The sequence below is a fragment of the Lynx canadensis genome, chromosome D3 (assembly GCF_007474595.2).
Source record: "Lynx canadensis isolate LIC74 chromosome D3, mLynCan4.pri.v2, whole genome shotgun sequence".
Lineage (NCBI taxonomy): Eukaryota > Metazoa > Chordata > Mammalia > Carnivora > Felidae > Lynx > Lynx canadensis.
In genome coordinates, this window is record NC_044314.2 from 70,843,869 (window position 1) to 70,866,533 (window position 22,665).

The following is a 22,665-nucleotide window of genomic DNA, read 5'->3' on the forward strand; positions in this document are numbered from 1 at the left end:
AGGTAACAGAGTTGGGGGGGGGGGGCGCATAAATCAGCCAGATGGAACTAGGAAACTGGCCCTGCCCCTAGCACCTGCCAAAGTTCCTTGCAGATGAAACACACACACACACACACACACACACACACACACACACACACACACCACGGTTTATAGTAAATTTTTAATTGGTTCCATCAGTGACTCCAGCATAAGTTTTCCTGAAAGGGATACAGAATCAAGCTACCTAGAGGTTGATGAGGTGTGGGGATCACTGAAGTCCCTGACCCCACTCCACATACCCAGTGGCCCAGTAGAATGAGGGTTGGGCTAATAGACTATGAAGAGAGAAAAGGAATTGCAGGGTGAGGGAAATACAGGCCCTGGCCCTCTCCTTAGCCTGCAGGAGTGAAAAAGGGGAGGAGACTCTCCCTACACAGCAGTGCTGGAGCTACACAGTCAAGTTCTCCATCTCATTATGTAGGGAGAAAGAGATGAGCCTCTTTCTGTCTTGTACTGGGAACCCCTTCCCAGGTGGTCTTCTGTAACCTCTGTTCTATCTTCCTGATTCTGTATTCCAAATTCTGCAGTTCAAATCCAAGGTCTGAATTCTATGTTCTACCTTCTAAGTTCATGTTCCATTCTGTGACCCAGATCTGTCCCAGCTCCATCCCTTTTCCCAGCCTTTCTCAATGGAATATGTAGGATCTCACGCTGAATTTGCTAACTTTAGGGTTTTCCCCTTTACTTCTTGAGGCAGTTTTAGGCTTTTCCCTGACAAGAGGGACTTGGCTCAGACTATCCAGCAAGTGGGTGGCCCAGTGGAGACCAGGGAATTTCAGACAACGAGGCCTGGTCTGACTTCCTTCCTCCCCACCCCACTCTAACCACTGGACACACTACCTTTTGTGTAAGTAAAGCTAAACTGAGGGCTTCCATGGTGATAACTAGGGACTGGTGGCCTTGAGATGAGGAATGTTAGGGGGCAATGTGAGAATACATAAAAGGTTGCTGTTTTTCATCAGAGAAACTAAAAACTGCTTCCAGCACAGGGGAAGGGGTGGGCAGGGAAGGTGGGAAGGGCCTGGGCAGAGCTGCAAGTCCTCAGAACCCTGTCATCCTTCAGCTTCCCCTTTGTCTGAGCTGAGCACAAACCCCCAGAGTCATCCCACATCCAAAAGAAAACCAAGACAGCAGGACTGTGATCTCCTCTGTCCATTGGCTGCCCTGAGGGAGAAGGGGAAGGAGGCAGAGGCAGCGGCAGCATCACTGGAGAGGCGAGATCTTCAAAGGGATCATGATCCGAGACTCCATGTGTCGCACCAGTGGGACTGCGGAGAGAGAAACAGAGGTCACAGAGGGGGCAGAGGCAAACCAACCCCCAAAACTGGACTTTGAAGGAGGAGGAGGGGGCGCCTGGGTGGTTCAGTCAGTTAGGCGTCCGACTTCAGCTCAGGTCACGATCTCACAGTCCGAGGGTTTGAGCCCCTTGTCGGGCTCTGTGCTGACAGCTCAGAGCCTGGAGCCTGCTTCGGATTCTGTGTCTCCCTCTCTCTCTGCTCCTCCCCTGCTCATGCTCTGTCTCTCTCTGTCTCTCAAATAAATAAAAACATAAAAAAAATTAAAAAATAAATTAAATTAAAAAAAAAGGAGGAGGCGGCCTAGGATGCTGAGACAGGGAAAGCCCCACTGCCTTCCTAGAACAGAGAGCACCCAATTGTGGGATAAGAGGGGACTTGGGTGGTGGTGAGATGCAACATTCTTAAAGTTTCATAATTATATATTTATGTTCCTGTATAGGTGAGAGAATAAGCAAAAAGTGATTTTGCAGATATTGCTTAGAACAAAAGCGAGGTGTAGAAGTAGGGGGATTTAAAGAAAAATATCAAGGGCACCTGGGTGGCTCAGTCAGTTAAGCGTCTGACTTCAGCTCAGGTCTTGATCTCATGGTTTGTGGGTTCGAGTCCCACGTCAGGCTCTGTGCTGTGCTGACAGCTCAGAGCCTGGAGCCTGTATCTCCCTCTCTCTCTCTGCCCCTTCCCTGCTCATGCTCTGTGTTTCTCTCTCTCAGAAATAAATAAACATTAAAAAAAATTTTTTTTTCATTATCAAGAAAATAATTATTGCCATAGTATACAAGGAGGATAAAAGCTATGAGGGTGTCCTCAAGTGGCTAACGTTTGCAAAACACTGATTTGGTTCAACAGATTCATTTTATAGATGGGGAGGCTGCAGTCCATAGGTCAGCACAAGGTCACCCAGGAGGTTAGACTCCTCTTGCTCAGAGTTGTTCAAACTTTACCAATTACCTCCAGTTCTTGTTAAAGTGCAGATTCTGATTCAGCAGCTGGGGGTGGGGGTTGAGATTTGGCATTTTTTTTTTTTTTTCAACGTTTATTTATTTTTGGGACAGAGAGAGACAGAGCATGAACGGGGGAGGGGCAGAGAGAGAGGGAGACACAGAATCGGAAACAGGCTCCAGGCTCTGAGCCATCAGCCCAGAGCCTGACGCGGGGCTCGAACTCACGCACCGCGAGATCATGACCTGGCTGAAGTCGGACGCTTAACCGACTGCGCCACCCAGGCGCCCCAGAGATTTGGCATTTTTAACAAGCTTCCAGGAGATACTGATACTGTCATTCAGCACCACACTTTCAAGACTGAGGCTCCTGCTAATTACTTCAGGAGATGCATTCTCCCCCACACCAGCTGGTAATTGTGGATCCTTAACTGTAAGCTCAAGGGGAGGGACAGGCTTCTTCTGTTCATTCTGTGTCCCCCAGCCAGCCACCCACTGCAGTCCCTGGCACACAATCAACACTTGCTGACTTCACGTGGTTCTCTGGGGTCCCCGCAAGGTAGCAAACATGGAGAATAAAAAATTTGCTCAAAAAATTTGCACTTCCTCTGTGCCAGTCTGGAAGCACTTTCCAGAAATTAGCTCCTAGAATCTTCCATCCAGCCCTCCAAGGGAGGCACCATCACCATCTTACAGATGAGCCCTCAGTGTGAAGAACCATGTCTGAGGCCACAGTGCATTGGGACCACCTGTGTTTTCGTCCCCTGAGGCACTCACCTAGACCCACTGCCTAAATCACATGGAGTGTGCCACCAAGATCGAAACCTACTCACTGTCTTAAAAGCTTCCTAGCACTAGAGGTAATCAAGTGAGGCTCAATTTCCTTGCAGAGGGGATTCTATCCTCAGATTGGACTCTTGGCAGATGACCTCCAAGGGCTAGGCTGATGCCCCAGCAGAAGCACTCACCTGTGTAGTAGACATTTTGGTCCCAGCCCCTCTTCCTCCAGGCAGCATTTCGAGTCTCCTCCCGAGACTGTAGGTCTTTATAGGCTGTAGGAAAGGCATTGGCTCATTCCGTAGGCATAGAGGATCTGATTCTATACCTAGCACAGAGCCCTCTTCCCATTGCCCCAAACCCTGTCCTGCTGTCTCTCCCCAGTGCCTCAGACTGTTACCACACACTGTCTGCTCTGACGATCTCATCCAATTGTACATTTGTTGACAACATCCACCTTTCTATTTCCAGCCCAGAACTCTCCCTCAGGCTCCAGAGCCATATATCTGGTGCCCACTTGTGTCTCCACTTGGATGTGACAGCACCTTAAAGGCAACATTTCCAAGGGCCAAGATTACACTCTTGACTCCCTCAACCTGCCTTCCCAGGGTCTCAGTAAGAGACACATAGCTAGCTGCTGAAGCAGGAATCTGGAGTTCTCTCCCTGCCTCACCCCACACAGACAATTCATCCACAAAGCCCACTGGCCTCACTTCCAGACTAATGAATCTGTGGCCTTTTCAGCATCCTCGCTGCCACCACATTAGGCCAGGCCACCATCCTCCTGAACCCATCCGCCTGAACGAGTATAACCATCTCCTGATGCCCCACTGCCTTTCTTGTTCCCCTACAAACTCTCTCCAGCAAAGCACATGGCAACCAGAGCAATCATAGTGGAATACAAATCAGGTCATGTGCTTAAAATGCTGCAGCAGCCTCCCACTGCATTTAGAATAAATCCCACTTGTCTCCACAACCTGCAAGGCCCAGCCTGATCTGGTCTGTCCCCATCTCCTCACACCCATCCCTATCTCCACACTGGCCTCCTCTGCACTCTTCAAAACCCTGAAGGCGTTTTCTCCACCACAGGGCCTTTGCACATGTTGTTCCCTCTACTTAGAATGCCTTTCCCTGGCAATTCACAAGCTGGCTCCTTCTCATCCTTTAGCAGAGCTAACATTTTACCTCCTCAGAGAGGCCTTCTTTGTCTATCCAAGTCATTCCCGTTTGTTTCATCATTTTCCCCTGCGTCTTCATTATTTGTAATAACCCAAAATGATGTTTTTGTGTTAGTTTATGTCAGAGGGTGTCCCCCTCTGCTGGAACATAAGCTCAAAAGGGCACTAATATATTTGCGTTGTCTATATAGAGTGACAATGGAGAAACGGGACAAGCAGAGGGCCCTTGGAGGGTTCCCAGCCTACCCCAGAGATGGTGCACAACGTAGAGCTCGCCTATCTGCGAGAAGAAGCCGCCCACTGCCTCCTGGTTCTCTTGCCGGTACTTGATGGCCCGCGCCCTAGGGACAGCAGAAGAGTGTGGAGCAGGGGCCAGGGCGAGTGCAAAGGGCCCTATGAGGTGTCACCAGGCTGATTTCTTAGCCACACCTCAAGGGAGGAGCCTGAGGTAGGACCCCCCCAGTTCTCAGAGATGATCAGGGAAGGGGGTGACAGAGGTACAGCCGTGGGCTGGGTATTCTGCTAGAAGAGGGTTCACATCCTGGTTGGACCCTTCTCCTGGATCCACAAGGAGCAGAGGATGCCGGGTTCCCTGACATATGGCCCTGGGAAAGGTGGGATGCCAGGGAACTAAGCAGGATAGGAAGGCAAGGTCCCCCCAACCCCAGGCACTGCCACTCACCAGTTGTTCCCCCACTCAATCATGGTTCCTGGCTGAAAGAGAACCAGGGGAAAGAGTGGAAATGAGCCCCATCTCAGATTCCAAATGTCATGGCTGGGTAGAGGGGGGAAACTGTTATGTCTCCCCAACCCCAGGGGCCACTTGGCCTCATTCAAGGGTCCTGACTTGCACCTGGGTGTGCATGTGTGCACACGTGTATACATACCTCTATTCTGAACCCATAGGGAGGGAGAGGCCAGAAGCCCCAGTCTGGGTGCTGGGGCACAGGACCCACCCACGTTGGTGTATCTATAAAGCACCACCACAGCAGGGAAGGTGGGAGGCAGGCAGGGATCTGGTTGGGAGGAGGCACCTTGAGTTTGTATGTCCTCAGCTCATAGATGTTGGGGCCTGCTCTGGGCTGTGGCTCATTCCAGAAGCTGAATTCAAGGAGCATCTGGTTTCTCCTGGACAGCAGCATCTGGCTCCGCTCCTTTCGGAACTCCAGGTACTCCTGTGGGTGTGGCAGTCTGGGCATGGCAGCCACGAAGAGCCCCCCACCCTGGCGGTGTATCTCATGGGGTAGTGGTAGCAGCCCCCAGCACAGGGCTGAGCCAGAGCCAATATTCCAGAGAGGTTTGTGGAACAGATGCCGACATACCTTGTTGTTTTTGAGTTTGTTCATGCAGTCCATGAGGGCTGGGTAGCCACCTGAGAATCGCCACAGGTGTACTGTTGGGGGGTGAGGAAAATAGGAGGTACAGGTCAGGGGGCTGCTGGGACCCTGCCCTGCTTACCCTAAGGCTGGCTAAGTGTGTATGAGATGGGGCAGTCTCCAGCTGAGTTCCCTTTGCCCTGGTAAGAGACAGTGCTAGACAGGGGATTTCCCCAGACACAAGCCCAGGAGACCTAGGTTTGAACTCCAGGTCTGCCAGGTGGCCTTTGACCGCCCCCCTCCAGCCCTTGACATCCTCATCTTGAAAATGGGAATAATGTTTCCACCCAATCTTCCTTAAATAGCACAAGAGGATCAGGTGTGTCCTTGTACCCAAGGTGCAACAGCACACCAGGCCTGTGAGGGACAGGATGGACAAAAAGGGAGAGTAGGCCTAATGGGCTGAGATGGAACATTCTTAGTGAATTAAAAAAAAAAAGAAAGAAAGAAACCAAGGAACAGAACAGCATGCACAGTATGCTAGCACATGTGTTTAGGGGTGGGGAGACATATCCAGAGATGCTGGTCTTTATACCATCTCTCATTGGAGACCCAAGAGATTGTGACAGAAGATGCCCCTGAGGCAGAGAATTGAGGCCCAGGTATTGTGGGCAGGAGGGAGGCTTGCTTTTTATTGAAAACACTTGTGTACTGTTTGAATTTTCTATCATAGCCCCTCTGCTGGGTCAAATAGTATTCCCCTGCCCCTTATGTTTATGCCTACCCAGAACCTCAGAATAGGACCTTATTTGGAAATAGGGTCTTTGTAGATCTAATCAAGCTAAGATGCTGTCATATTGGTGGGACCTAAATTCAAAGACTGGTGTCCTCATACGAAGAGGGAGACTTGGACACAGACACAAAAAGGGCACCATGTGAAGACAGAGGTACACAGGGAGAATGCTATGTGGTAACGGAGGCAGAGACTGGGGTGATGCATCTACAAGCCAAGGAAAGCCAAGGATTTCCAGCAAAAACCAGAAGGTGGAAAAGGCAAGAAAAGCCTTTAAAGAGAGCGCGGCCCTGCCAACACCTAGATTTCAGACCTCGGGGCTCCAGAACTTGAGAGAATAAATTTGTTGTCTTAAGCCACCTAGTAGTTGGCACTTTGTTATGGCAGCCGTAGGAAACTACTACACCTTCCAATAATAAAGGTGGAAGAGAAAAAAGGAAACAGTCTTGTCACCCTTGGGAGCATGGCTGAGGTCGAGAGAGGAAGGTCTCCAAAGGGAGACTAGAGCTGAGGCCAGTTGGCTGACCAGTGGTTTGGAAACACAGACTTTTGTTCCTTCCCATCCCCAGCCTATCCCTTACCTGCCTTCTGACCCCATCTGTATACCTTGATTCTCCTATCTGCAAAATGGTCTGACCTGAGAGTTTAAAGACCTCTTTCCCAAGGGAAACAGCAAAAATACTATATGGATGGAAGTCTACCAAGCTCAGGAATGCTGCCAGTAGAAGAGGGATAAACATCATACTGGGGACCAATAGGGAAAAGTTACAGGAAAGGAATCCTAGGCCCACGAAATGTCAGTTTTCTAACAATTGCAGTGCTCCCTCTAGGAGATAGATCAACGGTTCTTCTACGTCCATTAAAATGTAGATTCTTGAGCCCTACTTCTAGGGGATGGCTTGGGGTGGGGTGGGGGTCTCTGCTCCCTAGCTGATTCTACACAAGGGACGACACCTCAAGATACACAAAATTTAGGACATGCTTTAAAAGTTCAGGAACCCATCCCTCAAAGTTAATTTCCCAACTATCAAATAATTAAGAGAATCCAAGGACTATAGCTAGAGCTGATTAAGTTGTACCTAATATGGGAAAATGGTAGGGGCTAAAGCTCAAGACAGTTTGTTCTTCTCTTATCCACCTAGCAATGTGTCAATGTCTGTTACAGAAACAGAATACATGATCAAGAGAATCTGTCTGTAAGACACTGATTTTTTTTTTTTTTTTAGACACATACAATTATCAGGGCTGTGGAAGGATGAGATAGGTTTGCTTATTACGGAGTGAGTTCCCCATTACTAGGAGTGTTCAAGGGACACTTAGAAGACCCTTTATCAGGACTGTTGCAGAAGAGCTCCCTGTGCTATACAGAGTCTAAATCAGCATGTCCAAAGGACTTTTTGCTACAATAGAAATGTCTTATGGGTGTGCTAACACAGTAGCCACGAGCCACATGGGTCTATCAGTGGACACTTGAAAGGTGGCTAGTGTGACTGAGGAACTGAATTTTTCCTTTTCTTTAATTTTAACTAATTAAAAAAAATTTAATGTTTATTCATTTTTGAGAGACAAAGAGACACAAAAAGGGCACCATGTGAAGACGGAGGTACACAGGGAGAATGCTATGTGGTAACGGAGGCAGAGACTGGGGTGATGCATCCACAAGCCAAGGAAGGGGCACAAGTGGGGGAGGGACAGAGAGAGACGGAGACACAGACACAGAATCTAAAGCAGGCTCCAGGCTCTGAGCTGTCAGCACAGAGTCTGACATGGGGCTTGAACCCACAAACTGCGAGATCATGACCCGAGCTGAAGTCAGATACTTAACCAACTGAGCCACCCAGGTGCCCCTAATTTTAACTAATTTAAATTTAAATAGCTACATGTGGTTAGTGGCTACTGCCCTGACAGTGCAGTCTAAATACCAGGGACCCTTTGAGTGAATGAGATGCTGTGAGTCAAATTTATGTGTGCCAGCCTAGCAGCTGGTGCCAAGGGCAGGGTGGGTCTCTGGGGGAGGGATAGTGCATGCTATGGGGACCTCCGGGAGGCTATAAGGAACCAGTTCAGACAAGAGCCTCTGTGAATTCCATAAGTATGTGCTACATAAGGGGATTCGGTAGTAAAGACAGACAGGGACCCCTCCATCCCAGAACTCACCACCTATATGGGGAAAATGCAAGCACAATATGGGGTACACGATTGGGGCTGTGAAGAGGGAAGTCAGGGGAGGTGCCTGACCCCGCTTAGGTGGAGAGGATCAGGGAAGGCTTCTAGGAGGACGTGAGGTCTACACCAAAACAAAGGTTGAGCAGAGGGGTGAGCCAGGTAAAGCGGGCAAGGGAAAAAGGATGTTTCCAGCAGAAGAAACAGCAGGAACAAGAGTCTGGAAGTGGAGGGTGAAATGGTCAATCTGGAGAACTGCAAGAAGTCCTGAGTGGGAGAGCACAGGAAGCAAAGCAAAGAGGATGTGGCAGAGAAGGGCTCACAGAGCCGCGTGGGCCACCCTGAGGGCAGACAGGAGCCACAACAGGTGTCTAAGCAGTAGAGTGAGCTGAGGAGGACTGCATTATGAAAGATCCCTCTGGGTGCCACTGTGGAGGGTGTGGAAGGTGGCTAGGCATGACAGGTGTCAGAGATCCAGGCTGGGCGGCAGTAGCACTGGGGAGGTGGGCACCTCACCTGCCTGGTCCTGCTCCCCGTACCATGTGTTCCAGTTGCCCACGAGTGAGCAGGGGTAGTCCTCATCCAGGTGCAGCTTGGGCAGCACAGCTTCCCTGGGGTGGAGGGGAGGGGGACAGAGAGAGGGAGGAGGGCTCACATCAGCCACCAGGGTCCCTGAGATAAGGGTTCCAACTCAGGCCCTCAGGGCTGAGCCTGAGTGTCCCCATCTCTAAGATGCAGAGGCTGGACAATACATCTTTAGGACTTCTGGCTCTGACATCTACATCTCCTAGATCTCTGCAGGGAGAACGGGGCTGGGATGGAGTCTCCAACCCAAGCAGGGAGGGATGAGCAGATGGAGGAGGATGCTCACGTCAGGCTGTTGTAGGCATCCAGACACTCAGGCTTCACATTGTGAACTGCAACAGAGGACAGAAAATGGAAGGTGAAGCAGGGTGTGTGTGTGTCTGTGGGGAACTGGGGTGGGGGGACATCCCACAGGGCCAGGGCTCCCAGGATAGCTCAGGATGTCCCAGCCCCTCTCCTGTCCCAGCTGAAGCCTTTCGGGCCCCCAGAGGCCCCAGGAGGGCTGGCGGGCTGGCTCAGCAGCCACTCACACTGGATCTTGTAGAGGTTGCTTGTTTCCTTCTTGGACAGCAGGGTGGAGTGGGCATCCTTCCGGGGATCCACCTTGTGCACAAAGAGGGAGCGGAACCAGCTACCTTCATTGTCCTTGGAATAGAAGCTGCAGGACAGAGGAGTTCAGGGGGACAAGCGGGGGGTGGGGGGGGAGCCCTGGCTTTTCCATCGGCTCCAATATCCTGTTCCCCCATCCCTCAGATGTCCTGAGGAACCCATATTTCTAGGAATGGAGCCAAAGAATCCAGTGACAGACCCAGAGTTTAAAATGTCACTGGAGTCAGCTGAGCAGACCTGGTCCCTTTTACAGAGGTCATGGCTACCCACTTTGCTTCTTAAAGTTTTGCAAGGCCTCAGGAGGCCAGGGGAAGAGCCCCACCTCCCACCTCTCTCCTCCCTCCCTCCACTTTTCCCTTTCCAAGAGGTTCCTTGGGGCACACATCTGCAGCCTCTTGCCAAGAAGATCAACCCTAAAACCACCTTGCCTGATGTCCAAAACCTGACAGTGCAATGTATCTTACCATCCTTCCTTGCTGTCCCCTCCCTCCAACCTGTGTACTCCACTCTCCAGATGTGCTCCTCCCTGAACATACCAGGCTCTTTTACTCAGTGCTTTCTTGGCAATTTCTGTCCCCTCTGACAGAAGGTTACACTCATTGTGCTCCCCAGTGCCCACACTACACTTGGCCTGTGCCTCTTCCCAGTCCCCATAAATGGAGAGCCAAAGAAAAATAAGCTTTGTCCTTGAAGAAGTCACAGTCCACTGGAAAAAACAGGCTTTGGAACATAATTATAGCCAGAGGTATCTGGGAGAGCCTAGGTGAGCAAGCCTCTGGCAGTCTGGGCAAACCCTCCAGAGGAGGGGATCTGACCAATCTCTGAATCTCCAGGGCTGATTTGGCAGATAACAGCAGATAGGGTAAAAAAGGCATTGCAAGGCAAGACTCATTCATTCATCCAGGCAACATTTAATTGACATTATCCACCCAGTGTGCTTGGCTAAGGTGCCTTGAAAAATGAACAAAGGAATGTAGTACTCTGTTCAGAGCAGGGGACCTGCCACCTGGTCCTGCCATACCCTAACTATACTTCCCACACAAGGTCCCAGCAGGGCGGGCTTTTTTTTTTTTTTTTTTTTTTTTTTAGGTGGCCAGAGGCTATAAATCTTTTTGCTTAATAGCAGTGGTACAACTTGTAGTCAGGCCTGAAAAGCAATTCTCATGTTGGATGATTTCTAGCCAGAGAGCCTGGCCCTTAAGTGCCAGCAAGTGTACTTTTTCGATCTTTTTCTGTGGCTAGAATAAATGTCTTGGCAAATCAAAGTATTATTTTTTTCCAAAATATGGAGCAGCCACTGAGACTGATGAAATTAAAAAAGCATCTTAAAGTAGTAAACCATTTATATGAACACAGAGAAAGATGAATGAGGATTTGTCCCAAACCAAATACTGCTTACCTGGGAGAGGGGAGAAGATGCTTACATTTTTCTTTACTCACTAAAGCTTTTTGGAAAGCTAAAAAAATAAAATTGTTTAAAGTGTTTCTGAATTCACAGGCTTTCTGTCATTGTGCATGTATTTGTTTCATTAACAAAGAACAAAAAAGATGATTATCATCAGGGTGCCTGGGTAGCTCAGTTGGTTGAGTGCCCAACTCTTGATTTCAGCTCAGGTCATGATCTCATCTCATGGTTGTGAGATGGAGCCCCATGTTCAGTTCTGCGCTGAGAGTGGAGCCCGATTCAGATCTCTCTCCCTCTCTCTGCGCCCCACCCCCCCGCTTGTGCGTGCACTCTCAAAATAAATAAACATTAAAAAAAATACAATTATCATCAGATGGGCAGTGTGGTTCTATGAAATTTGGGGACCAGAATATAGCTTCGCTATAGATACTTTAGCTGAGGACATCGTCTGTGTCAGGGATCTGTGATCAACTTGTCAGAAGCACGATCCTGCTGCATCTACGTAATGTTGACATAGGGTCGATACTATCAGGGTTCCCATTTTTGAGATGTGAAAATAGTCAAGGGGTTAAGGAACTTGCCCAAGGTCATATGGTAAATCAGGGGCAGAGCTGAGGCAAGAAGAAACCCAGAACTCTTTCCTCCAAAGTTGGCTCCCACCTCCAGTTTGAGCACTGACTTGGGGAGCATCAGGCAGATACTGTGAAGAACCAGGTGTTTCAACAAAGCCACTGGCAGAGAGATCCGACCTTTGATTTGAATATAGAGGGGATGCTTCCCTTGGAAGGGGTGGTGGCAGGGAAAACAATGGCTCCTACTCACTGTCAACCAAGACCTTTGCTCCAGGACTGGGCTTTGAGTAATTTATTAACATCAGTACTGACCAAGATAAACAGCCAGGAGGTCAGCCCTTGGAGACAGAGCCTGGGGGCTAGAATGCTCTTCACTCCAGGGGAATGGCAGGGGAATCCAGGAGCTCTGATGGGCTCCCATCTCTTCCCACAACTCTCTCATCTTTTATGCCTATGGACCTCAGTTTTCCCATGTGTCAAATGAGCAGGCTAAAGCAACCTATCTCTAAAGATCTTTTCTCAGGCAAAACCCAAGATGGAACCTGTCCAAGATCCCAGGACAGGGTCTGAACTCCAAGCCAGTGTCCATAGGTTCACATTTTCAAGAATTCAAATTTCATTTTCTCAGTGAAATCATAACATTCTCCTGCCCCTGAACTCCCCGACCCCTCTCACCCTGCTCTCTGTTTCTGTAGCTCCTTCTATCACATTATACTTTTTTCCCCCTTATTATATGCCTTGTTTGTTGTCTGCTCCAGTAGAAGCAGCCCCAGATGGACAGGGATCTTATCTGTCCCTTGTATTCCCACTGCCTGGAATGGTGCTGGGCACCTGACACGTGCTCAGTCTGTGTCTGGGAAACAAATGAAGGAGTGAGGGGACACTAAGACAGAGCCGCTTGAAGATGATGAAAGTTGGAAGGAAATAAATTAAAGGAAGGGTGGTTCAGAGTGTGGACGCAGGGCTCAGGGTCCCTTTCCCTCCCCACCACCACCAGCAGAATTAGTGCTTAAGAGCACAGGTTCTGGATGAATCCAGGTTCTAATCTCAGCTCAGCTTCATCTCTTTGAGCTTTATATTCCTCATCTGTAAAATAGGGGCGTTAGGATGGATCTTTTATTTTTTTTTCAACATTTATTTATTTTTTGGGACAGAGAGAGACAGAGCATGAACGGGGGAGGGGCAGAGAGAGAGGGAGACACAGAATCGGAAACATGCTCCAGGCTCCGAGCCATCAGCCCAGAGCCCGACGCGGGGCTCGAACTCACGGACCGCGAGATCGCGACCTGGCTGAAGTCGGACGCCCAACCGACTGCGCCACCCAGGCGCCCCAGGATGGATCTTTTAGAGAAAGGGCCTGACAAGATAGTGCAACTAACATCACTGTTCCTACCAAACTTCCTAACTCATCTCCCAGCTCCCACTCTTTCCCCACTTTTCCTAATTTGCCCATCCATCTTTGTAAAGCACCATTTGGATGATGCTATTGTTCTGCTCTAAAGTCTTCTGTGGCTCCCCACTGTGTACAAAACAAAGGCTGGATGTCTCCACTTGGAATTCTAGCTCTCATGTACTTTGCCAAGCTTTCCACAGATCCAAGATTCCCTATCCCAGTGGTTCTGAAACCCACCACTAATAATGTCATCTGAGAAATTCTCAGGGCCCATCCTAGACATACAGCAGCAAAAACTCTGGGGGTGGGCCTAGCAATCTGGGTTTTAACAAGCCCACCAGGGGACTGCTCAACTTTAAGGATCAGTGCTCTAGAACAGTCCTAATTTCTTTCCTTCCCCCCGGCCCCTCCCCTCCCGCCAATGTAATCTCAGAAATGCCAAAGATTTTGGTATCTAAACTATATTAAGAATGCCTCTTAGGCCTAGAAAAACACAACGCAGCTTTGTATACTCTGTAGGAAAGATCTGTCCGGATGGACCAGTTTTAGCCCCTTCCATAAAAACACCTCTTATTTCTCCATGGGCCCTTTCATCCTTTTCATAGAAGTATGTCTTATCTCCCCAGCCACACTGGAAGCCACTAATGTCTTCCCATCCCCCCCAGGGTACAAAGCACAGTGCTTTTGGCTTGGGAGTTGCTCAACAAATATTTGTCTCAGATGAGAACTTTTCGGTAGATATCACATTTGCACTCTCAATAGTGATCAACAATCCGACACCCTGCAAAATGAAATTGCTCCAGAATGTTCTCAGCTCTATGCACACTCTGAAACACTCTTGTGTTTTGAGTTGGCTGATTTTATTTATTTATTTATTTATTTATTTATTTAATTTATTAATGTTTATTTATTTTTGAGAGAGAGAGAGTGAGAGAGAGCACACATGCAAGCAGGGGAGGGACAGAAAGACACACACAGAATCCGAGGCAGGCTCTAGGCTCTGAGCTGTCAGCACGTAGCCTGACGCATGGCTCGAACTCCAGAACCGCAAGATCATGACCTGAGCCGAAGTTGGACACTCAACCGCCTGAGCCACCCAGGCACCCCTGAGTTGGCTGACTTTAGAAAGGACCATGTATCTGCTTGATTATTCCAGAAGTGTATGTTTAGAAGACATACATAAGAGCTAAAAGAACTGAAGTTCTGGGGGTGCCTGGGTGACTCAGTCGGTTAAGCGGTCAACTTCAGCTTAGGTCACGATCTCACGGTTTGTGAGATCGAGCCTCATGTAAGGCTCTCTGCTGTCAGCGCAGAGCCTGATTCAGATCCTCTGTCTCCCACTCTCTCTGCCTCTCCCCCACTTGCGTGCACATGCTCTCTCTCAAAAATAAACATTAGATAAATAAATAAATAAATAAATAAATAAATAAATAAAAGAACTGAAGTTCTGGAGCACCTGGCTGGCTCAGTCAGTAGAGCATGTGACTCTTGATCTTGGGATAGTGAGTTCAAGTGCCCCATATTGAGTGTAGAGCTTACTTAAATAAAGCATAATAATAACAGTAATAAAAATAAGAGAACTAAAGTTCTGTTAACAGGATTACTGGTACAGCAGTAGTAACAACTGCTGTTTATTGAGCAATTACTATGTGCTAATCTGCATGACACGTATTTGAGAAAAATGAAGCTCAAGGATGGTTAATGGCCGAGAGGATTCCAACCCACATCCATCTGACTTTAAAGCCCACACTCTTATCTCCATCCCAGCAGTCCCCAAATCTCGGAGGTCAGAAAGGCTGCTACCTGTCCCTCTAGTGACTCCAGAGAGATATGGGGTGGCCTAAAGGTCAACAGGAGGGGATGTTCCCAGGTATCTAAAATGCATAAGTAACTGTAAAGCAGTCCCTGAGCGACGTGGGAAGCATTAGGCCAAGAGCCTTCACAGCAAGCCTGCAAAAACGCCCAGCAGATCATCATCACCACTTTACAGAGAAGGAAACCGAGGTTCACAGAGGTTCTAGTGCCCAAGTCAAGTGAGTAAGTGAGGAGCAGCAGGCTGCCTTATGTCCCACGCTCCTTTTGTGGTCTCTGGATATTTGCCACACAAATGGCTCTACCACCTACCGATTCTGGTACCCTGGGGAAGTGAGGTCCCAATCCCAGCCTCGATTTCCTCATCTGGAAAACAAGGAGCTCACAGAAGATGATCTCCCCAAGGCCATTTCAGCCCTGATATTATGAGGAGTTCGTGCAGAAACTGTTAGAACAAGGGCAATATCTGTTGCATGTTTACCAGGGGCTAGAAGCCTCACATACACGGCCTTTTTCACCCTCAACAGCTCTATGAGATACAGACTATTTTATCACCCCTTTTGCAGATGAGGAATCTGAGACTTCAAGAGGCCAAACGACTCACCCCACTAAGAAAGGCTGAGTTAGATATGCTGGCGCTAATCTCCAGGCTCTTTCCATGATACTAGCTTTCTCCCCAATTATTGGGCGGACAGGGTGGGGGGAACACACTCAGCTCCTCTTTCCCAACGACCCATGAGCCACAGTGCACAGTGCTCTAAGATCTCATGGCAAGGTCTCACAGAACTCTGAAGTTTCAAGCCTAGGCTGCTGGAGAGGAGGGCCCCCTGCTTCTTTTCCACACACAGGTGGGGAGACAGGTGTCTTCACTTCTGTAGCAATATGTTCTTGAGCACACACTGTCCTGAACCCTGTGCTAGGGGCTGGATTAACAGAAAAATGACATGACAGGCTAGTCGGGCAGACAAGCAAGTGTGTATAGAGGGTGATGAGGGGATGGAGAAAGTACAGGCCGCTGGAGACGCAGGAGGGAGGGGCCGCCCAGGGCTGTTCAAGGAGGCCAAGCCCTGCCTCAGTCCAGAGCAGGGCCCAAACAAAAGCCCAGGCTGAGAGAACTGCCTCTCTCAGGAGGCCACCAGTTGTGGTGCAAAGAGCACTGTCAGGAGACCTAGGTCCGGACCCAATGCCACCTCCGGACACCAGAGGGAGTGACCTTGGGCAACTCCCATCCCTTCCCAGGCCTCCTTTGCCCCACCTGTACTGTTCAGGATTGGGGAGCAAAGGGTCTGTGCAGCCATGGCCCTTGGGGGTCCCCTATTGCTATCCGTATCTCTTCCCCCCAGAACTTCCGAGGGAGGAGCTGCCTCTCCTAGAAGGCCCCAGTAGGTGTTATTTCACAATCATCTCAAAGGCCTAGAAAAGAAGCCACTCCTGCCCTCTGCCCGGCTCCCACTCTCCAGGGCCCAGGGCATGTCCCTCTCATTCACCCCATCTTTCATCCTGTGCCCAGAGCCAGGTATCCATTAGGACAAAGACCCTGCGCCTACCTTTACCATTTCCCCCATTCTTTGCTGAGAGCTCTTCCCTAGGCCTAGATCTTGCTCCCGCCTCTAACCCATATAGATTCCAAGCCGGAGTCTGTCCATTCCTCTGACCAAGACCCTGGTCCCCTCCCCAGCACTCCCCGCGCGCGCGCAACCCTCCCCCATCCCTGCCCCGGCTCTCACCGCGCGGCAGCCGCAAGGTCCCCTGCTCGGGGCTTCGGGCGCCCCATCAACCGTCGCGTCGCCGCAGAGATGCTGCACAGCCGCGGAGCCATGTTGGAGCGGCGCAGATTGAAGGAAGCCCCCGCCCCGAAACCGGCGACGGGGCGGGGCGTGAGTAAGCCCCGCCCCACCGCGTAGACCGCTTCCTTCTGCAAGCACCCAGGTGGGCGTTTCCGCCGGGCGTCCCCCAACTCCACATAGTTAGAGCTGAAGTCAGACTTGTTTTCAGAACTCCTGCAGCTCTGGTATTGACTTGCTCTGTGACCTTGACCAAGGCCTTTGCCCACTCTGGGCCTCAGTGTCCACCTCGGTAAAATGGGAGCATGGAACAATGGCACTAGGGTTTCTTGTTTTTGTTTTTTTTTAATTTATATTCAAATTAGTTATCACATAGTGCAACAATGATTTCAGTAGATTCCTTAATGCCCCTTACCCATTTAGCCCAATCCCCCATCTCACAACCCCTTTGGCAACCCTCTGTTTGTTCTCCATATTTAAGAGTCTCTTGGGGTACCTGGGTGGCTCAGTCGGTTGGGCGGCCGACTCCGGCTCAGGTTATGATCTTGCAGTCTGTGAGTTCGAGCCCCGCATCGAGCTCCGTGCTGACAACTTGGAGCCTGGAGCCTGCTTCGAATTCTGTGTCTCCCTCTCTCTCTGCCCCTTCCGCATTCGCACTCTCTCTCTCTCTCTCTCTGTCTTTCAAAAATGAATAAACGTTAAAAAAAAAAATCTCTTCTGTTTTGTCCCCCTCCCTGCTTTTATATTATTTTTGCTTCCCTTCCCTTATGTTCGTCTGTTTTGTATCTTAAAGTCCTCATATGAATGAAGTCATATGATATTTTTCTTTCTCCTACTAATTTCGCTTAGCATAATACCCTCTAGTTCCATCCACATAGCAGCAAATGGCAAATTTCATTCTTTTTGATTGCTGAGTAATACTCCATTGTATATGTATACCACATCTTCTTTATCCACTCATCTGTTGATGGACATTTGGGCTCTTTCCATACTTTGGCTATTGTTGATCGTGCTGCTATAAACATTGGGGTGCATGTGTCCCTTCGAAACAGCATACCTGTATCCCTTGATTAAATACCTAGTATGCAATTGCTGCATTGTAGGATAGTTCTATTTTTAATTTTTTGAGGAACTTCCATACTGTTTTCCAGAGTGGCTGCACCAGCTTGCATTCCCACCAACAGTGCAAAAGAGATCCCCTTTCTCCACATCCTCGCCAACATCTGTTGTTGCCTGAGTTGTTAAGGTTAGCCATTCTGACAGGTGTGAGGTGGTATCTCATTGTGGTTTTGATTTGTATTTCCCTGATGCTGAGTGATGTTGAGCATTTTTTCATGTGTCAGTAGGCCATCTGGATGTCTTCTTTGGAGAAGTGTCTATTCATGTCTTTTGCCCATTTCTTCACTAGATTATTTGTTTTTTGGGTGTGGAGTTTGATAAGTTCTTTATAGATTTTGGATACTAACCCTTTATCTGATATGTTGTTTGCAAATATCTTCTCCCATTCTGTAGGTTGCCTTTTAGTTTTGCTGATTGTTTCCTTCACTGTGCAGAAGCTTTTTATTTTGACGAGGTCCCAATAGTTCATTTTTGCTTTTGTTTCCCTTGCCTCTGGAGACATATTGAGTAAGAAGAGGTTGAGTAAGAAGATCAAAGAGGTTTTTGCCTGCTTTTCTCCTCGAGGATTTTGATGGTTTCCTGTCTTACGTTTAGGTCTTTCATCCATTTTGAGTTTATTTTTGTGTATGCTGTAAGAAAGTGGTCCAGGTTCATTTTTCTGCACGCTGCTGTCCAGTTTTCCTAGCACCACTTGCTGAAGAGACTGTCTTTATTCCATTGGATATTCTTTCCTGCTTTGTCAAAGATTAGTTAGTCATCCATTTGTGGGTCCATTTCTGGGTTTTCTATTCTGTTCCATTGATCTGAATGTCTGTTTTTGTGCCAGTTCTGCACTGTCTTGATGATTACAACTTTGTAATACAGCTTGAAGTCCTGGATTGTGATGCCTCCTGCTTTGATTTTCTTTTTCAAGATTGCTTTGGCTATTTGGGGTCTTTTCTGGTTCCATACAAATTTTAGGATTGTTTGTTCTAGCTCTGTGAAGAATGGTGGTGTTATTTTGATAGGTGTTGCATTGAATATGTAGATTGCTTTGGGTAGTATTGACATTTTAACAATATTTGTTCTTCCTATCCAGGAGCATGGAATCTTTTTCTGATACTAGGGATTCTTAATTGGGAATCCACTCAAGTCCCTCAGTCCCTTCCCAAGTCCCTTAATTGGGAAGTCCCTCAAGGACTAGTGGCAGAGGGTCAGTAGGCCCCCTGAAATTGTGCATTTTTCTGGGGAGGAGGGATCCACAGGCTGTATTTAGCACATTTATCAAAGGAGCAAACCCCAACAATTGCAGACAGTTGGAAAAGGCTCTAGGCCATAGGTACATTTTCTCTCCATCTCCTTTTCTATTTTCATCCCATTTTGCCATCTCTGCCTGGACATTCTGGGGCCCCATGCCCTCTTCTGGCCCTGCCCAGCTCTTTTGCCTGCTTTCCAAACTAATCCCTTCTCGGTCCACAATCCCCCAGGTCACAGACCTCAGCAGGAGGGGAGAGCCTGCAGACCCCAAGAGGGGCCCAGGGGCCGAAAGGGACATGGATGTTTGCATGTACACCTCCTCAAAGAATATCCACCCACTGGTTGCAGACCAGTGTCTCCCTCCTGGTGTTCTTAGCAAGGGGGAGTGGAGGGCAGGCATTAATTTTGTTAATCATTCAGCAAATACTACGTCTACCTAGCTATTGGCTGTGCTAAGCTCTGAAACACTAAAGGTAGACAGGACAACAAGCCCCCAGCCCTTTTGGGACTTGAGGTCTGGTAGGAGAGACAAAATCAAATCAGCACTGACTTTGAGCCCCTTTACAGCAGCTGCCTTAAGCTGCTCTCCTCTCATTTCTCTTGCATGATACATTAAATATTTACTGAATAAGTGAAAAATACACACAAAAGTATTTTTGTCAATTGCAATACAGACTATGAAGAAGTACAAGGAGCTGTAAGGACTTACAATGTGTGGGGAAGAGAAAAAGGGAGGTCCCATATAGACTTGAGGGTCAGTAATGACTTCTATAAGAAAATGAGTCTTGCACTATGATTTTTTTTCCCTGTGTTTTCTAAGTTAACATGTATTATATGTGTAGCTTATTTTAAAAAGGAAACGATAGGGGCACCTGGGTGGCTCAGTTGGTTGAACATCTGACTCTTGATTTTGGCTCAAGTCATGATCCCAGTATGATTGAGCTCTTCGGCAGGCTCTGCGCTGAGTGTGGAGCCTGCTTAAGATTCTCTCTCTCTCTTCCTCTGCTCCTCTCCCCCACTTGTACGTGCTCTCTCTCTCTAAAATATAGATAGATAGATAGATAGATAGATAGATAGATAGATAGATAGATAAAAAGGAAGCCATATCCTCATGATAAATGGAAAACCTGGATCAATTGTTCATAAACAGGCAGAATCATCCAAATAAATACAGTGGAAATAACACTGCAGCCACTGCCTTGTAGCTAAGGCAGAAAGAACACTGTAAGCCTGAGGCCTGCTCTTAGTGTTAACAAAGAACAAAGAGAGGTGTTGGAGACACATCTGGGCCCAGTGGCTCCTTGGGGTTATCAGAGGGACTAACAGGGAATAAGCTCCCCCTTCTGGAAGTTGGTGTGATCAGAGGCTCCCCAGTCACAGCCACTCAGGACAAGCCCAGATGGGTAGATGGAGATGTCACTGGTGTCATGCCATAGAGCTGCCCTTCCTTTAGACTCTGAGTGTGGCAGACCTGGAGAGGTGGAAGCAACTGGCTCCATCGGACCTCCCAGGAGGCCTGACTTTGGACCTAAGCTTGAAACAATACACAGAGAGGGTTTGCCAGGAGAAGGGAGCAGGGCAAAGGGAACCTGAGGCAGAGAAAGCAATGTTGCATAGTGTGTGAAAAGGCTGCCATGAAGAAACAGGTTAGAAATTTTAGCACATGGGGTGCCTGGGTGGCTCACTCAGTTGAGCAATTGACTCTTGATTTCGGCTCAGGTCGTGATCTTGTGATCATGAAATCGAGCCTTGCATCAGGCTCCTCGCTAAGCGTGGATCCTGCTTGAGATTCTCTCCCTCTCCCTCTGCCCCTCTCCCCTCTCTAAAATTAAAAAAAAAAAAAAATCAAGCAGAATCAAATACAATCAAAGGGTGGAGGTTATTTGGTAGCAGCTCCTCAGTCAGTACAAGGAAATACCTCTCTAACAATGGAGCAGGCAGCCTTGGTGACCGGTCACTGATTTTTTTTTGGCCGTGTGGTAGAAGGCGTTTGGTAATGAAACCACAGGAAGCCAGGACCCATGGACAGAAAGGGGCTGGCCCTCCTGGTCTAGGGTGAGAATCTTCACCAAATTCTAGATGTTTCTGGCCCCCTCTGCTGAGGAGAAGAAGGGAGGGCTTACCTGCAGCCTCCTTACACTGGTCTGACACTTGTAAGAGGGTTTTCCCATCTCCCTCCACTTAAGTGGGGCAAGAGGATGAAACCAGGCAGCTCCAGGAGCAAGCTCCCACCCCTGACCATCTCTCCTGGTCAGACAGATCTCCCTTCCCATGTCATATGAACCACAGTGTGGCAGCTTACTGGAAGTGCAGCTTTGAAACCCTAACCCCATCCCAACCCCAGCTAGGGTGACCAACTCATTTCAGCTTCCCCTAGACTTTCCCAGTTTTAGCACCGAAAGTCCTCCATTCGGAAAACCCCTCTGTCCCAGGGAAACCAGGAGATTTGGTCATCCTAATTGTGGCCCTATCCCTCTCCTCACAATACATACCTACTCCATCCCAGAACCTTCTCCTTGCTTAACTAACTCCATTTACCCTGCTTGAATAAGTAAGGCACAGGGGTTCTCTTTGTGACACTCAGTAACATGCAATGCTGGTTAACTGAGCACCTGTCATGAATGGGTCCCTGTCCCACGACTGTGCATTCTGAGCGGCAAACCAGAGAGATGCTGAATGACAGTTCTACAAATAAGGAATTAGACCGTTTCCAATTACTGTGAAATAAATTACCCTCAAAATCTAGCAACTTGGAACAATAAACAATTATCATCTCACATGTCCAAACAGGTCAGAAATTCAGGAGTGAGTGGTCAGCTGGACTGGTTCTGGCTCAGGGTCTCCCACAATGCTGCAGTCAAAATGTCTGCTTTGGGGGGCTCCTGGCTGACTCAGTCACTAGAGCATGCAACTCTTGATCATGAGGTTATGAGTTCGAGCCCCATGTTGGCTGTAGAGATTAAATAAATAAACAAACAAATTAAAAATAAAAAAGATGTCAGCTTGGGCTGTGGTCATCTGAAGGCTTGACTGGGGCTGTTTGGATCTACTTCCAAGGTAGATTGCTCACACGCCTGACAAGTGATTGCTCTGTGTTGGCTTGGGACCTCAGTTCCTTGCCCCATGGACTTTTCCAGGCACTTCTTGGGTGTCTTTACCACATAGCAGTGGGATTACCCCAGAGCAAGTGATCCAAGAGAGAGTAAAGTGGAATCTCCAAGGACTTTCATGACCTGGCCTTGGAAATCACACTTCATCATTTCTGCACGTCCCATTGGTTATACACGTTGGTCCTGATCAGTGTGGGAGGGGGCTTCACAAGGGTGTGAATACCAACATGAGTCACGGGGGCCACCTGGGAGGATGGCTACCACAATTAGGTTTTACACTAGGCCCAACTTAATTATTGGGGTTGGACCCAGCATTCCAAGCCATCTTCTGTGAGCAGGCCTCCCCAGCATCATTGTCTTCTGCCCAGGATCTCTCCCTCCCCTTCCTCTCTCAGGTCCCTTCCCACTCACTACTGAGTCTGTGACATCTCTTTCTCCTGAACCTGTCCATCCATCCCTTCTCTCCAGGGAGCTGACCCATCTCTTCTCCCTCCCTCCCTTCCCAAAGCTGCCCTCACAGAATCCACCTTCATAA

At 48.6% G+C, this 22,665-nt stretch overlaps 1 protein-coding gene across 2 annotated transcripts; it reads right to left on the reverse strand.

Moving 5' to 3' along the window:
• Positions 1 to 144: 144 nt before the first annotated feature.
• On the reverse strand, positions 145 to 16,721 carry NIPSNAP1 (nipsnap homolog 1). 2 transcript variants are annotated; one of them, XM_030336809.1, is made up of 10 exons: positions 16,609 to 16,721; positions 9,621 to 9,748; positions 9,377 to 9,422; positions 9,022 to 9,116; positions 5,556 to 5,626; positions 5,268 to 5,408; positions 4,916 to 4,947; positions 4,480 to 4,574; positions 3,247 to 3,330; positions 145 to 1,310 (listed from the first exon to the last, which is right to left on the reverse strand). In XM_030336809.1, exons 1-10 carry the CDS (start codon positions 16,698 to 16,700, stop codon positions 1,246 to 1,248), a joined length of 849 nt encoding a protein of 282 aa, XP_030192669.1. In that variant the 5' UTR covers positions 16,701 to 16,721; the 3' UTR covers positions 145 to 1,245. The 2 variants fall into 2 exon arrangements, with proteins under 2 accessions (XP_030192669.1, XP_030192670.1); XM_030336810.1 differs by lacking the exons at positions 4,480 to 4,574; positions 4,916 to 4,947.
• Positions 16,722 to 22,665: the final 5,944 nt, after the last annotated feature.